Raw genomic sequence first — 16796 nt, forward strand, 5'->3', positions numbered from 1 at the left:
GATGAATGGATAAAGAAAATGTGGTACATACACACAATGGAATGCTATTCAGCCATAAGAAAGAAACAAATCCTACCATTTGCAACAACATGGATGGAGCTGGAGGGTATTATGCTCAGTGAAAAAAGCCAGGCAGAGAAAGACAAGTACCAAATGATTTTTCTCATTTATGGAGTATAACAACAAAGCAAAACTGAAGGAACAAAACAGCAGCAGACTCACAGACTCCAGGAAGTGACTAGCAGTTTCCAAAGGGGAGGAGTAGGGTAGGATGGGTGGGGAGGGAGAGAGAAGGGCATTGAGGGGTATTATGATTAGTACACATGGTGTGTGGGGGGATCATAGGGATGACAGTTTAGCACAGAGAAGACGTGTAGTGACTCTGTGGCATCTTACTACACTGATGGACAGTGAGACTGCAATGGGGTGTGGGGGGGACTCAATAATATGGGTGAATGTAGTAACCACATTGTTTTTCATGTGAAACCTTTGTAAGAGTGTCTATCAATAATACTTTAATAAAAAAGTAATTAAAAAATAAATCAAGAGGAGATAGATATCTCAATAAATTAATTGACAGTATGCACGCTAACTAGATATATATGTAAGGTAGATGTGGCACAGAGAAAGGGATGGCTTAGCAATCTAACCCACCAATGAGGAGTTCTAGGACAAAAGGAACTTCTTATGTTACATAAATCTGTAATTAGGAAGTGATTAGGAAAGATAAAGGTGGTCTTGTATTCTTGTCTTCTCCTGGGGCATACACTGGCTCTTGAAAAAGAGGGATGATGTCATGGAAATGGAGTGCATAGTGCCCAACCCCATCAACCAACTCTCAGCCCTAGCTGGGAACTTTATATGCAGCTCTGCACCTTCGGCAATACCATTAATGTGGAGAAGGCAAACTGAAAGGCTACAGCTACGTGGATGAATGTACCCTACCTTGTGTCGGGTATCGAGCTAAGGAGATCACCTCATTTGAATCCTCACAATAGATTCATGCTATGATGATATACCATGCTGGTGGGGAATAGAGAGCTAAGTGAACAGCTGGAAGGGGCAAAGCTGGGGTTTGGACAGTTCAGCCTAACTCTGTGGTAGATTCCTCACCACGGTGTTATTGCCTTCCATCTTTGGCTGTAAGTTGGGTTGGGCAGAAATTGCCTATTTTGCACGTGCAGGTCACTGCTCAGATAGTGTACTCGATGGGGAAGGTGAATCAGAAACAGAGATTCTCTCTCTGGATGCAGCCTGTTTCTGCAGTACGGCCAGCAAGGCTGTTCAGAGGCTGTCCCCACATTATCCGTCAGCGATACATGGTACTCTGATATCCTCCCCCTTCCAATCAGTAGCAAGATAGAATAAGAAATGTTAACTTCACATTTTATTCTCCTTGTGTCCTCAAGGAACACTTGTGCCTGCCATGGAGAACCAGGTTGCCCCAAGAATTATAGTGGAAAGGATTGATTATGTTCTGGGGCCTTATTTCCTTAGAATGGAAAGGGATTTTCTCTTAGTGGGTTATTACCTCTGATCTTGCCCTTGGCCCTAGTTTGGCATGAATAATAATTACAACTATGAAAGGTCAGGCCCAGATTATGAAGGTTCTGCTGACTTGTGGTAAGAGACACACATCTATACTTGATCTGAGGAGCACTGGAGATAGAGGTTATCACGAAAATACTGAAAAATGACTTAGTCTTCACAACCTAACAGGACAGGTGTGATTATCCTCACATTAGAGATAAGGGAATGGAGAATTAGAGAGATTTGGAAGCCTTCCCTAAAGCCACACAAAGAGTCAAAGTCTAAGATCTGTCTTGCACTCTACATTACCTCTCATGACTTTTTACAACAAATTATTCACAAACTAAAAATGAAAAGAATTTATGACTATTCTTTTTTATCTAATGTTTCATTTTTTCAATTGTATATTAACTAAAATGCCCGTTTTCTTTCTCACCTTCAATAAATTCCAAAATAATTTCTAATCTCACTTAAGGTTAAGCTTTTTAGACTGAACAGGATTTTAGTCCAGCAAAGAGAATGGATAAAAGTGATTCAAGGGGAGTAAAGTAAAATCTTAAATTGAGAAAGAGCTTGGCATGGTCTAAAAAGCTGAGTGTGGCTGAAGTTGAGAGAATTAGAAAGAAAGACAAGAGAACTGGGGAAGATAAAAGACTTTAAAAAAGCATTTTTAAAATAATGCTTTATTTTAATCGTGATTCCGTGGTTGAGAGATTGCAGCTGATCTCCGCTGTGTGGTTCTTGTCCTGGGCTCACTGGCGGTCACCCGTGCAGATGCAGGCAGGTAGCCCGTAACTGAGTGGTCCAAGATGGTCTTGCCCACATGTCTGGCAGTTGGTGCTGGCTTTAGGTGGGATGGGCTAACCAGTAGACACTCCTCTTTGAGACACTTGGACGAAGCTTTGTTACACAGAGGTCAGAAGCAGCACTGCAAGACAGCAAGGGCAGAAGCTGCCATCTCTGGGTTTTTTGGTTAGAGCCAATCGGAGACCAACCAGTCCAAATTTAAGTGCTGGAAAAATAGGCTCTGCCTCTTGATGTGACACGTGTCCTCCTTTATTTGTTCTTGGGAATTTTGAACAGAGTTTGAGTAAATTTTAAGTTAAGAATACTTTGGGCCCAGTGGGAATAGGGTAATGATGATAAAACCAGGGGAATTTGCAGCAGGAAGTGGAGGTAATGGTTTGGGGGTGCAAACGGAGAGCAAGATTGGAGACTGAGCTGTCAGCTGGAGCACTGGGTAGTGCGATATTTTCTTTTTTGCCATTTTCTGTGTGCTTCCCTTTTACTGTCTCTGGGATTCTCCTCTGTTTTTGCTCCTCCTTTCTAATAATTTCTTATTTTCTTTCCTAGTCTGCATTCCAGAAAGAGCTTCTAGGGTCTGGGCATGGTGATAGGTATTATGACCACTAGGTTTTTAAATACATAGTCCAAATTTCTCTTGCTGAGTCTTCTATATATTTAAATTTTATCCTCAAAAGCATTTTCTCGAACATGTTTGACCTTTAGAAATTAAACTTGAAACTGTAACACTGCAGAGTCACCACAAGATGGTGACACAAGTATATTGAAAGTAAAATGCTCTCATTCCTAATCCCATATTTTGCTGGAATTTCTTAATGAGTATGGAAAGCAAAGACAAACTCACAAAGGGGTGAGGCTGTGTGTGGACATGCATGTGTGGTCAGGGACGTGCTCATTTGACAGACTTTTTTTGAGCATTTTCTATGCTTAAGACCCAATCTATAGGAAGAGAAAGACAGGGAGAGAGGCAGTGAGTGGGGGTTAGGGGTAAGGGACATTTTTCTCCAGTTTTCAGGAAGAAAAATTACTACTTAAATATTGCAATATTGCCCTATCTGGAAAAAAATTATAGTCCATTTTAAGAGACATTAGATAGGACATTAATGTTTAATGTTGCAAACTTAGGTTTGTGTGGTAGATGCAGGGATAGGGCCAAAATTCATCAATATGATAATATCTTTTACTTTTTCAGTAGAAACATATGTTTTTAAATGCTTGCTTTTTCTTCATTTTTGATGAGTCAGTCTGCCTTTTATTATTTAACCAAGAAATCTTTTGCAAAACAGAGGTACCATGGTGAAAGTATAAAAAAATCATTGATGAAGTGTAAGTTTCTACCAGTAAGGGCACTAAGTAACTAAAGCATTTCAGTGCAGAAGCAGGTGGGTTAAATATTTACAATGCACTCATTTCCCAAGACCTCTTAATTATAAGTCCATAGAAGTGCTTTCATGAAATAATTATTATGCAGTCCATTTATGAGCAGAACCCTTATGACTTCCTATGAAAGGACAGACTTAAGGAATAAAGGCCTTGGTCAACATGTGCCAAATTGGATCCCTAAGAGGACATTTGCTTTCCTTAGTATAAATCCCTATTAGAGAGTACAGGAATTGTTTCTTACTTGGAATAATTTATACCCAGTGATGGTACAGTAGAAGCAATATTGACATACTTTTCTGAGTCTTTCACTTGCTCAGAATTGATCACTGTAAGTTCCCAAGAATTTTACAAAATCCGACTCTGTTTTTCTAAACAAGAGTAGAATTAGTACTCCAGATTAATTTAGACCTGTACTCACTAGGTAAATTTAATTGAGATTATATTGTAAGCCTTAGTGAGATTGAGGTTTCTTATGAATGAGAATAGAATAATTTGGAAATAGGATGAAGACTCAAGTTAAAACTCCAACCCCAAATGCTTTGAGACAGGGCCCCAGCCATTTGGATAGTGTCAGAAGTCTAGAACTACACTTAAGACAGACCTAAATAAGTCACTATAGAACAATTCCATATTTTGTTCATATGGTTAAACAGGTGTGGTCAGTTATATAAGTGCAGAATGCTAAGACATTGATATATAAAGGAGTTTGAATGGAACTTTTTAAAATAAAGAATTAGAAGGAGTAGTTGGCCCTTTTTTAGTGAAGAGTAAATACTCTTTTGCTTTAAGATTGCTTTAGTCTATGAACTTTTACATGTATTTCTTAACAGATAAGTGTTATTTCATCAAGTCTTGGCTTTTAGATTTTAAAAGCCAAATACTGACAATTTCCAGAGTGAAAACTGAATCTCAGACAATTATGACAAATGTTTGGATGGCTGAGTGATTGGAATCATTAAAGGCCCACTTAAAATCTTGATGTTGTTTTAGAATAGAAGTGTCACCTATTTGTATGTGTGTGTATGTGTGTGTATGCACATGTGTGTGTGTGTGTGTGTGTGTGTGTGTGTGTATGTGGTACCTATTTTAAATTAATCTAGGGAGAAAGGCTTTCAGTAGCTGGCTCAATAGAAATTTTAAATGACTGAGTTCAGTTGATGAATGTGTTATTATCCTTGCTGATCAACTTTCTTCACACAGACATTCTACTTTCATACCTTGGCAGCATTGCGGACAAGGAGGCTATTGGATATCATTCCAAGTCACATCCCTGTGCAATATCACAACTGACCGTGGGGTTGGTATTCATCTTTGGCACTTACAGTTTTTCCTGGAGCTGGTTCTTAGGCCAGCTGTAGAACATGTCTGCTTGGCTGCTGATTATGTGAAGAGGTTGGGGGAGCTGGGTGGGCTGGTTTATTATATATTTTTATGGGCTGAGTGTGATGGCATTCAGATTCTGTTGACTCACTTCATTTCAAGAGCCTGGCCTTCTGTAAGCCTGCCTGTGATCCAGAGACTCTTGCTTGGCCTGTAGACACTGGAGATTAATCTGTTCTCATATGGACATGATGTCAGAAGTATAAGGAGACATTGATTTTGGTGCTAGGGCGTTACCCACTCTAGAGTCAGATACGTTTAGCAGGTACAATAACTAGTAAACCACCAGGGCACGATTTTGATTACTAAAGAAAGAATTTGCTGTATTATATTATACTGTCAAAATTGAGGAAATGGAGTTTCCTTCTTAACATGGAAAATAACCTTGTGATCATATTCTAGATACTATTAGAGTCACACTTTCTGCTATACTTTGTACAGTGAACAGGAAGATCGGTGTTCTCATAAACTCATCTAGGGCTCCTCCCCACTGCAAGTGGGCCCCAAAAGGAACCTAAGAAATGTTCTTATTTTTGGTTACAGTACCTATAGTTTCTTATTTTTAATAAAAATTGTATATTTAAGGTGTGCAACATAATTGGATATACATGTAAATAATAAATTGATTACTATAGTCAAACTAATTAACATATCCATCTCCTCATATAAGCCCCATTTTATGTGTATGTGTGTGTGTGTGTGGTGAGAGCACCTGAAATCTACTCTCTTAGCAGATTTCCAGTATTCAACACAGTATTTTTAACTCTAGTTATCATGCTGTAATTAGCTCTCCAGACTTATTCATCTACAAAACTGCAGCTGTTTGCTTTAGACCACATCTCCTAGAAGATGGTGAATGTTGTATAGGCCCAAAGCCTTGAGACCAGTGTCAATGCTATGTTAAAGTCCTTTAATGTACTAAGATTAAAAAGTATATATTTGGGAAATATACTCATAGGACAGCTCCAAGTATGCACCAAGCTAATGCTCATATTTCTTGATAATATTCTTTTAAAATATGGGTTTTAAAGTTAAACAGTTTGAACATCAGTGGTAAAGAATATTACTAATTTTTTCAGCAAGTGGTTTTGAACAACTCCTACACCAAATAGTATATGGCTTATAAAAATAAAACAAATTAGGGACTTTTACTTCATAAGATGAGGCTTATTTTGTTTCTGTCATTCTCACATGTACATTTCAGATTACAGATGATTTGCTGTGGGGTACAATGAGAAGAGAGTGAGATAACCACTGTTTTGGTTGTACCTGTCTGAGAATACATTCTTCCTATTAAAATTTCCTTTTGGAAATCACAAAGTATGTTTCTGAAACAAGTATTTATGTCAAGTGCCTTTATATTATTGGATATAAAGTAGGTAAATGAATGAGGGGTTGATATTATCATCATTAACACTTTGTTATTTTCTTGACACAATAATTCTTAATGGCCTCCTTACCTTCTGCTCCCATGCCCTAGTTCTATCTTACATTATAGCTACATCTCTTCTTTGCTTTGTGTCTCATCTTAAGAGCACCTTCTCTTGTGTTTTTTGCACATCCTGTTAAAGTAATGCCAATCTCCAGATCCCTTGTTTAGGTACCATGTTCCCATCCATAACCTTCTAACAGTTTCAGTAAAGATTTCTATAGGTCCACATCTCTTACTTGAAATTCGCGAAATCCAAGAAGCTCTGAAAAGCAGAAGGTTTTGTAAATGATATTGATGGCAAAACCTGACCTGAACTGATGTGAGGTTAATTACAGTCTTCATTTATCCCATCTAGTATGAATATGCACATGTTTTGCTGCAGAAATGTTACTGTGTATGAGTATAGAGTGTTGACCCAGACCCCACTGGAGGCATGTGATTCATGGCATATGTGGAGTATTATATTTCTAAAATCTGAAATCATTTGGATTCTGAAATGTGTCTGATACTAAGGATTTTAGACAAGAGATTGAGGACCTTATCTAATATTATTTTTTCATTTCAAAGTTTTATTTATAGGGAGCTGCATGTATGGTAATAATAGAAAGAGTTTTAGGCACACAATCTCTCATGGACTATTTTCTAAGACAAGAAGAGAGAGAGAGAGGAAAAATACAGAGCAATTGCTGAATCAGTGAGCCCAATGCCATTCTCATAATATATTCAAATGTTGTCATTCAGATACATTCAAATGGTTTCATGAGGCACAAAATGAATGGAATGGAGACAGCAGAAGTAACTGCTACATAAACATGTTCTCCTGTTACATTTGCATTACACACACACACACACTGTGTTCATGTCCGCTCATGTATGTCTATAACTGCCTCCAAGGAAGGATGTGTGTAAGTCACTATACACACAGGGACATATGGATTCCCATGTGCATGCTGTGTTTAGTACTGCTCCAAAATGCTACACTATAAATGTATGGCATAGTGCTTGTTTTTACAGATGTTTTGGATTGTATACACTACTAAATGTGGCACCTAAGAGCTAATAATACTACTATAACTGAACACAGTCATTTAGAGAAGATACTCAAATATAAAATTGCCTTTATTGGATCCTTATTTACCCTGCCTTTAGAATCTTAATGGAACCTAAAACCCATTTTTAAATATCTGAGTGGAACCCTAAACGTGTTATTTGTCAGTGCTGCCTACTAGGAATTTCTTCCCGTTATTTTTGTGATTATTTTTGATAAGTGTTTTTTGTCCACATTTTGCATGCACTCAGCAAAGCCTATATACTGTGATCTCAAATCATTCCTGCTACTTTCTGGAGTACAGCTACCTTGTTCCTTTTTAGGATTAGGTCAACTGGCTCTTGTATCTTATAGTTTAGTAATGAAAGAGGAAGGATGGTGAGAGATAAAGGCCGAAAGGCTGGGGTAGGAATTTTAATGAGCTAAAGATTTTTCAAGAAATAATAAGCAAAGACTGTGGAGTTAAGCATATTCTCTGCCTTGTATATTTAGTTTCTGGTTACATAGAATACATTTAAATCTTTATTGTTTAAGAATTTTTCTTAGAGAAAAACAATCGATAGTATTTTTCCCTGGTGCTAGCATAGCCCTACATATTTTACTGCCACTTTAATGTAGAGACAGGCACTTAGGGGTTAAAGGATATTTAACTTGCTCTTTAGTGGACATCTGTGTCAAGTACATGGATTTTGTTGTTGTTATAATTGCAATAGCCTCTAGTGATTTCATTTGTCTACAGGGAAGTCCCAGGAACCTACAGCTGTTTTGTTTTTTGCAGCTTTATGATAAGCCCTTATGTTATAGACTGCTGATTTCTTCCCTGTATCCTGCTCATTGTTGAAAAGCCAGAGCTATTTTTAACATTTACCCAATTTCAATAGATGATTCTTCATTCCACAAGGTTTGGTGCTAAATCTGTGGAGCCTTTCATAATCATATTCTTTTTGTGGTTTGCTTGAATTTGATCACAGTGGCTGATTTCATGCATTGATAATGAAGGCTTAGGTTGCCTTTTTCTCGGCATAAATCCACCTCAGGCTTGTAGGTTGACACTGCTTCTGGTTTCAGCATGCATGGAGATATAGAATTGAAATTGCTCTGCTTTCTTTACAAATGACTCAGAGTGTGCTTGTCCTTCCCTAAAATGTTGCCAGCGTGTAAAGGATTTTCAATGAGCAGTGCAATAAGCCAGCATCTGGGAAGGTTTGGAGCTGCACTGATATAGCGTGGGACTGTCACACAGATAGTCAGGGCTGGAGCCAAGTCTCGGTAGCACTGTGCATTACACTGGGCACATACTGCAAGTTTTGTTTATCCAACTTGGCTACTCTTGAAGCTGGTGAAAGCTCTGTCAGGATGTGGACTGGACTTCCTAGCAGAGGTGAGCATTTTTATTCTAAAACTTGGACACCGGGATCTGGGTGTTGGTAACAGATTCTTTCGTATGCTGTGTTGAATCCTGTGGAGTTATCAATTGTGTTTATCACATCGTGCTGACAGATCTGAAGGGGAAATGCCGAAGAGCAAAATGTATGATTCTTTAATTTTATTGGGAAGTAACTCCTTAAATGGGTGTGATAGCATTCTTTTCTTTCTGTGCTAGCTGTTTGCAGAGGACATCTTACCAGTAGGTGACTTCCTTTGCATTTTAAACATTCAGAACAAGTCATTGATACTGTGCGATTTGCTATCCTTACTTAAAGCAGGTAATTAGCAGTGTTATTATATACTTCAGATATATAAAAAGACTACGGACCAAATGTACTTGGTAGAATCTTTGACATGAAAAATATATAGGACAAAGCAAGGGATGTTTACAAGATTACTAAGAAAGTAAGTGAAATGGCTTACCTACTGAGTTGACACTTTGTTAAGCTTGACATTATTAATTAAAAGTTATGACCTGTCAAGCACTGGACAACCTACAGTAATTGATTTCTAGAGATCATGTGCTGAATGAAAGCAGGAGAAAATTAGCATTTCTTCATAAAACCTGTTTTAATTAGATGGGACATTTTATTTTTAAATGTAGTATATTTTACCACTTAAGTGTAAATAAAGTACTGACACCCACCTGGGAAGTTAAATTACTAGATTGTCTTGCCCAGAAAGGTCTGATGTGATGTTGTAAAGTATAGAGTATTTGAAAGCCAACTAGATAAGGGAGAGCTCAAAGTTAGCCTCCGAGTGGATGGAGTCCTGTTGCTTAGGCTCTTTTAAACTCTAATTCCTACATGATGAGCAGCCGTTTCTAAAGAAGAAAGCACTGAGAGTCATGATGTATTCAAATGCAGTGTAGTTATTGAGTGTTTAGTATGTTACATCTGTGGAGAAATCTATTTTTATTTGATTGGAAGCTAGCATGGCACATGGGGTATGTATATGTGTGTGTGTTTTTTCTGCTAAATTTATTTGAGGCAGCTGTTTTAGAGCTTTCAGCTCTAAAGTTATAGATAAGTGTGTATTTGCTTGACAGAAGATTCGAGAATCCCTTTGCTGCCAGTACATGTAAAGCTTGGCTAAGCAGACGCATCAGGAGCTAACCATTTGTGTTCGCCAATCTGTCTCAGCAAGTCCCAGGGCCACTATCTAGCTAGAAGCCACTGTGTGCTTTTGAAAGCATGAAATTAGTTTTATACTGAGCACATGGTTTCTCATTTAGCAGCTCTTTTTATGGTAATGGTCAATATATGGTTCACTGCTAGGATTTCAGCATTCTGTCAAAGGTGATAGCTTCTGCTAAGGTGTCTCTATGAGATAAATTTTTAAAAAGCAGTGATGGTGTAGGGCAGGGGGAGGCAGTGCTAATTAGACCCTCAAGAAGAGACTCTTGCTTTCAATCTAATCTACTTTCAGAATATAATGTCATTTCATTTCAAAGTTCTGTTATGTTGTTTAATCCAGGACCTACAGATTTCAAGTTGCTAATATTTACCACTTGGGACCTTACTTGACATATGACATCAAAATAGCTATGTCCTGAAATGTAAAGTATTTCTTCATCTTTTTGTTATACATCTATAGAAAGCAACTCTATTAGTGCTGACCGTATTGAGCAATTTATCATTAGGCTTATTTGCTTGTTTGGTAATACATCCTAAAGTCCTGTTGGAGAGAGTGCGAAGCTTTTATAAATTTTATAATTGATACAAACTACCCATACATTATTGTTACATGTGCTATGAGGAGGGTTAGTTGAGGAATAGAAGTAGACACTCTGAAGATACATTAAAAATGTTGAAAAATGTTTTATACAACAGCCTGATCTTGAAAAGTAAAAGCTTTCAAATGCCAATATTATAGAAATATTAAAAGTAGTTTTTATTTATTTCCATAGAGTGATGGTAGATGAAAGGCACATGTCAATGTTGTAAGAATAATTTCCTTAGCCTTTTCCTTCTATCAGAGAATAGCCCTTGTTGAAAGTTTTGCTGGTCATAATGCATTTGAAATAGAAGTGATCAAAATTAGCTATGAGGACATAGATTGAAGTATTTATTCTTGTGTTTATTTTTTGCATGATGGTAATAGATATACACAAGAGAATTAAGGAACATGTTGTAATGGTGCTATTTTACTTTTTTTCATATGTCCTTGACAATGGAACTGAAAACACTTCTAAAATCTTGAATTTCATGATTTTTTCTTTTTAATTTTTGGCTCATTGTTTAGATTCAAGCTAAAATGTTACTTATTGAAATGCAGGGTTATGATATGTGGCATTATAATTAGACAATTTCTGTTTTTACATGAAGCATAATTTTAAACAACTTATTTTTCTTCTGTTCTTTCAGGCATGTCATGTCACAAGTCACCATCAGAATGTCAGGGATTCTGTTTTGGATTTTGACTTACTAATAAGTGTTTTATATTTCTCACTTGCCCCAAGCCCATGAAACAAATTGGGTTTGTGGGTTGAGAGTTAAAAGGTTACAAGCACACTGAGATTTTTTTTTTTTTCTGAAATTGCTGATGATCTATGGGATCCTTTAATTATTCAATGCACCTCATATGATAGTGTGTTTAGTAAAGGAACCTTTCAAGAAGTTTCAGGATGTCAGATTCTCTTAGAGTAGTGAAACTTGTCATATTACATAGAAGATTCACTAGAGGAAGCAAGTGATAATTTAACATATCTGCCTGAAGTTTTAGCAGCAGTTTCTCTTTCACAAGAAGTAGGACTTAGAAAGTTATCATGAGGATGTGAGATTCTCATGAACCTCAATGATTTACCTGAATCGTTTTACTTTCATATCAAGAGATAGCAGTCCTGAGCTTCGTCCTTCAGTAGAAGGAATCATTTTTAAATGATTAGTTCTGAACCCTAGCAGATGTAGTAAACTTGCCTTAATTGAGAAACATGTCCAAGTATTTCCCAAGGCCACTGACTTTCTCACTGTACACATTCAATAGTTAGTTTGGACTATTTATACAGTTTGCAGTTTGTTTTTAAGGTATGTTACTGTGGTGGTTAGTAATTTTTAATATATGTGTGTCCCATGCAATATTTGGGACATACTTGTACTGAAAATTATATCTTGTTTAGCTGAAATTCGAGTTTGACTAGGTGTCCTGTATTTAATATAGGAACCCTACATTGTCTTTAAATAAGAAGGTGAATCTCCAATAATTACCTAAAAAATTGAGTCTACCAAAGCCAAAATGGAAGCTTCACTTTCCTATAAAAGCAATCAGTTTCTACTGTTAGAGTTTAGGTATAAAAGATAGGATTAGTGGAGCAGAAATCATAAGGATATGAAAGACTCCTGTAATTACTGAAAAAAAAACAACCCAAAAGTCTTTAAATAATAGCTGTCAGTAAGAGTTTAAATAAATAATAATGAGAATTATACAATTAATTTGCAATTGCTATTCCTTGCCAACTGGAACATTTTCAGCATTGTCCATCCTCAACAGACTGGAGATGCTTATAAATTAATTTTTTTTTTGTAGCTAAGGTGCATAATGAGAGATCCCTCTCTCGATGCCCCCTTTCATGCCGCCAATTGAACTTTATTCAAACTTTCATTGTCCTTTTGATATTAGGACTTATATTTTTGAGTGCCACTTGCTAGGTTTCTTAGGCAGAGAAACTTGCAAATTTGACTGAGAAGAAAATCTATGGGATCCTTTAATTATTCAATGCGCTTCATACGATGTGCCTCATATGATATTGAAATGTGTATAGGCAGGTTTTAATTGACTTCTTATAACAACTTTGTAATGTATTAATGTAATACCCATTGTAGACATGCTAAGCCTCTGTCAAAAACCCTGTTCCCATCTGAGTTTCTCTAATCTTAGTCTCACCATAACACAGCAGAACATTCTGTCCTGGCTCTGCAAGGCACTCTTACACATCTGGGCAACCTCACCACAGGGAAGTAAAGGAATAAAGGTTCATCTTAACTTCATTCTCACCTAAGGCTGTACTGCAAAATCATCTTGCTCATTCAGTCTCCCTCATTACCAGTCTTCTCCCTTCCTGCTTCCTAATATCTCCCTCCCTCAACTATTTATGTAAATATCTCCAACAGGAGTGACTAGACATCAGTGTGTAATTTGATTCTCAAAATGAGAAGAAAAAAAAAAACCTAGAGAAGTGAACTACATATTCTGTAATAGAATTTTGTGTTAGGCTACCTGACAGCTGATTAGTGAATCATGTAAAGGTGAAGTCTGGAATAATCTCTTTGAGGTAACCTTTTTGTGCCCAGTCTAAAATGCCACCTCAGTTCTATTTCTGTCAGTCATGTGACATGTCAAACCAAGAAACCTATTTGAGCCCAAATTGATCAGTTGAATGTGGAAGCAATTAACCCAAGTTTCTGAAATGGATTAACTAACTCTATCAGCCCAATAAAGAACTGTTCAGTAAACTTTATCTTCCTTCAATTAAATGGTACTCCCCCCACACAGTGATCTAGTTCATTTCTCAATGTCTAATGTCTGTTAGACAAATTCTGATTTATTTCCAATTTTCTCATGTCTATTAACAATATATTGCCATTTAAATATGATTATTTTGGATCTCAAAAGGTATGTTTTTTTTGTCTCCTTTATCAATCTATTTTCTACTTTTGCCTACTCATAAATGGAACTGTTTTGCATTACTTCTTCTAATTGTTTAAAATGGTATTGGTGGCCTTTTCTGGTTTTTAAATTGTGTTCTTTGGGAAATGATTGTGATTCTTCTTTACCTTAACTATTACTCATTCTAATCTCCATATCAGTTCCAACGTCCTACTTATATGAATCCTATTTGGCTGTGTGATCTGTTTGTTATGGCAAAATAGCAGTGTGAACCCATAATCTAAATTTCAATCCCTAAATATATTCAAAAAACATTTTTTTGAAGCTGTGTTCAAATTTTTTAAAAAGGCACTAGAGAGTAAGTTTAAATTGCAAGTAGTTTGAAGAACTCTATTTCTTCTAATTTCCTAAAAGGTGAGATTGCTCAAAAGCTGTATTTTCTTGGCAAATAGAAATTGAATAATAAATAGATCCCTCCCATAGGGAACACCCATTCTATCAGAGGGAGGAGACTTTTGTCTTCTGATTCTGTCCAGGGAGTCTTCAACACCAACACCTCTGGGGCACAGAGTGAACATCTTTCTGCTGACTTTTCAAAGAGACATGGAGATCTATGGTAATACTAGTTCTGGTGGGGTTTTTTTTTTCTCTTCTGATTTACTATTTGATAGAGTTAGTTTTTAAAAATATGAAGGAGAAGTGACTCTACATCTAGAAATCTTTTGTTTTCTTCTGGCAAATTAAGGTGGTATTTATTTAAAGTTTTTTTGGGGGGTACTGCAAAGGGGAGCCTGACTTTTGAAGAAATTTCACAATATTCAAGTGTATGAAGATTCAGAAGTGAATCCACTGGGACTTCTTTTTATGGCATTTTTCTACATTTTATGTGTTTTTGTTATTGCATAATGTATAATACTCTATTCTTGATAGATTATTGCTTAACTGGAGTTTTTGGATTTTGTGTAATTTAGGTACACAGCAACTTTTATGTAAAATGAAGAGAGCAAGCAGTGGATGCTGTTCTGTGTGCACAGTAGTTAGAAATCCTATAGTGGGTCGTGAATCATGCTTTAATTGGGGTAAAGAGAAAATAGGAATGGCTTGGAAATGATCTCTAACACTTATTTCTTGCTTCAGCTACAATTGATTTAACCACTATCAGATCTCTACCAGCAAATTTTATCATTGTCCTCCCTTAAACAAATAAATGCAGTAAATAGAGTATAGCAGGGCTTAGTAGTAACGGCAGTGATAACTAACACTTTCCAACTAAATGCCAGACCCTTTACATGTATGAACTCACTTCATCTGTTTAACAACTCTATATGTAAGTACTATTATACCTATTTTACAAGTAGGGAAACCGAAGTACAGAGAGGAGAGGTTAGCTGCCCGTTATTTGGCCAGCTCAGCTGGAATCTGAACCCAGTAACAAAGCATTGTTGATATTATTTTGTGAACAAACTAGAAAACTGTGGACTGAATGATAATGGAATTTAGTGGATTTTTAACTGGCTGAATGCCTGTACCCAGTGTACCTGGCCAATATTAACTTGAAGGGGGGCTCTAGCACTCTGCAATGACTTGGTGAGAACCTGGATGACCTGGTCATTACATTTATAAATGATATGAAGCTGAGATAATGAACACATGGGAAAATACCTAGGCCGGGTCTCATACCAAATAACTCATGCTCTCTGGGAGCACAACCAGGAATGAATATTTTTGAAGCTCCCAAGGTGATTCCTTTGTGCAGCCCCAGTGAGAACTACTGCTTTAGCAAGATGGACTAATGCCAGTGAGGTCAGTTTCAATTACAGTAAATGCAAGAGGGTGAGAAAAGCTGTAGGAGTCCTGAGGAACGGTAAGCTCATGTAGGAGTCAAAAGCATGGTACGATTGCCTCCCATAATCTTAGGAGCATTCCTGGAGAGGGGGAGGAATACAGAGAGTTGTAGGTGCTTGCATTTGACAGCCACCACGATAGCCAAGGTGTGCTGAATACTTTGTCAAGGAGAAGAGATCATTAGAGGACTTAATATATTATCACATTTGAATTATAGTTTTTCAAAAGCTTTCAGTGAATGGATTTTTCAAGAAGAAAATGTTTCACTTGTTATCAAGAACTTCCCAAAAAGCTGTCTGAATCTGGAGCGGTTTCTTTTTTTGGACATACTGTTTGTCCTTCATTGGTGACATTGAAGCAAAAGGCAGAATGTGGCTTAGGTATGTAATAAAGGAGGAGAAGAATTGGCTGGATGGTTACAGTAGATAACCTTCCAGCTTCAGACTTTAATTATATGAGCATGTTAAATGAATAAGGCAATATATCAGTGACCATTGTTCACTGCATTGGTTCTGCACCTAGGAGAAGCAGCAGAGTGCAGTGATTATGGGAGGAGTTCCTGTGAGGTTCAAATCCCAGATCCTCCATGATTTAGCCGCATGACCTTGGGCAAATAACTTCACTTTCTAGGTCTCAGTTCCCTTATTTGTAAAACAAGAATAATAATAGATTCAACTGCATGGATTTGTTGTAAAGATTAAGTAAGATGAAGTTTGGAAATTACAGAAAGATGTGAAGAAGTAATGTGATCAGTGAGTGGAGTGTAGTCTAAGGATAAAGTTTTAAATCTTTCCTGTTGATTGGAAGACAGCTTTTAAAGAAAGTTGGAACACCATTTAAAAGCTCAAGTAGTAGCCTTACCAGTCAATGATGTTAACATTATTATCACATTTAATAGGATCTGAAAGCCACTTAAAGGGCTTTCTGTATAATATAATTAACTTTCCTTAACACACCTTGTGCTAAAGAGCAAGCTTCTTTAGCATGGTATAACAAATCCAACCGTTAGTAAGAATCACCATATATTAGAAGCTTAATGGCTCAATGAGTTTGGGGGACAAGGAAGGGCAGAAGACTGAAGTTTGTGCTTTGATTCTGTTAATCAAAAGAATAGCTTAAAAAATCTGCAAAATGATTTGTGAAAGATATGCTGTGATTTATTTTTGAGACAAAATTATTAAGTCCCCACAACAAATATCAAACAAAATAGGGTGTCTGATAAATTACTCTGCATACTCTCATATTCTTAATTATATATAGATTATAAATATAGATGAGTCAGAATAACTTTTCACCTGATCAGAACCTTTATTTATTAGCTGTAATTGCCACAGTCATGCT

The 16796-nt window shown here is 36.8% G+C and overlaps 1 protein-coding gene across 8 annotated transcripts in view; it reads left to right on the forward strand.

Annotated features, from left to right (window-relative positions):
• The window catches only part of ZNF385B (zinc finger protein 385B), a 427842-nt gene that overhangs the window by 120430 nt on the left and 290616 nt on the right, over positions 1-16796 (forward strand). Inside the window, exon 1 of one of the 8 annotated variants that reach the window (XM_036879437.2) lies at positions 8292-8958. The exons of 6 other annotated variants lie outside the window; for them this stretch is intronic. In XM_036879437.2, the coding sequence (XP_036735332.2) occupies positions 8934-8958 (25 nt within the window). In that variant the 5' untranslated portion in view covers positions 8292-8933. Of the gene's footprint in view, positions 1-8291; positions 8959-16796 lie in introns of those variants that run through there. One more of the 8 variants, XM_057503829.1, reaches the window with a different exon arrangement.

Source organism: Manis pentadactyla, chromosome 6 (genome assembly GCF_030020395.1).
Source record: "Manis pentadactyla isolate mManPen7 chromosome 6, mManPen7.hap1, whole genome shotgun sequence".
NCBI classification, from domain to species: domain Eukaryota; kingdom Metazoa; phylum Chordata; class Mammalia; order Pholidota; family Manidae; genus Manis; species Manis pentadactyla.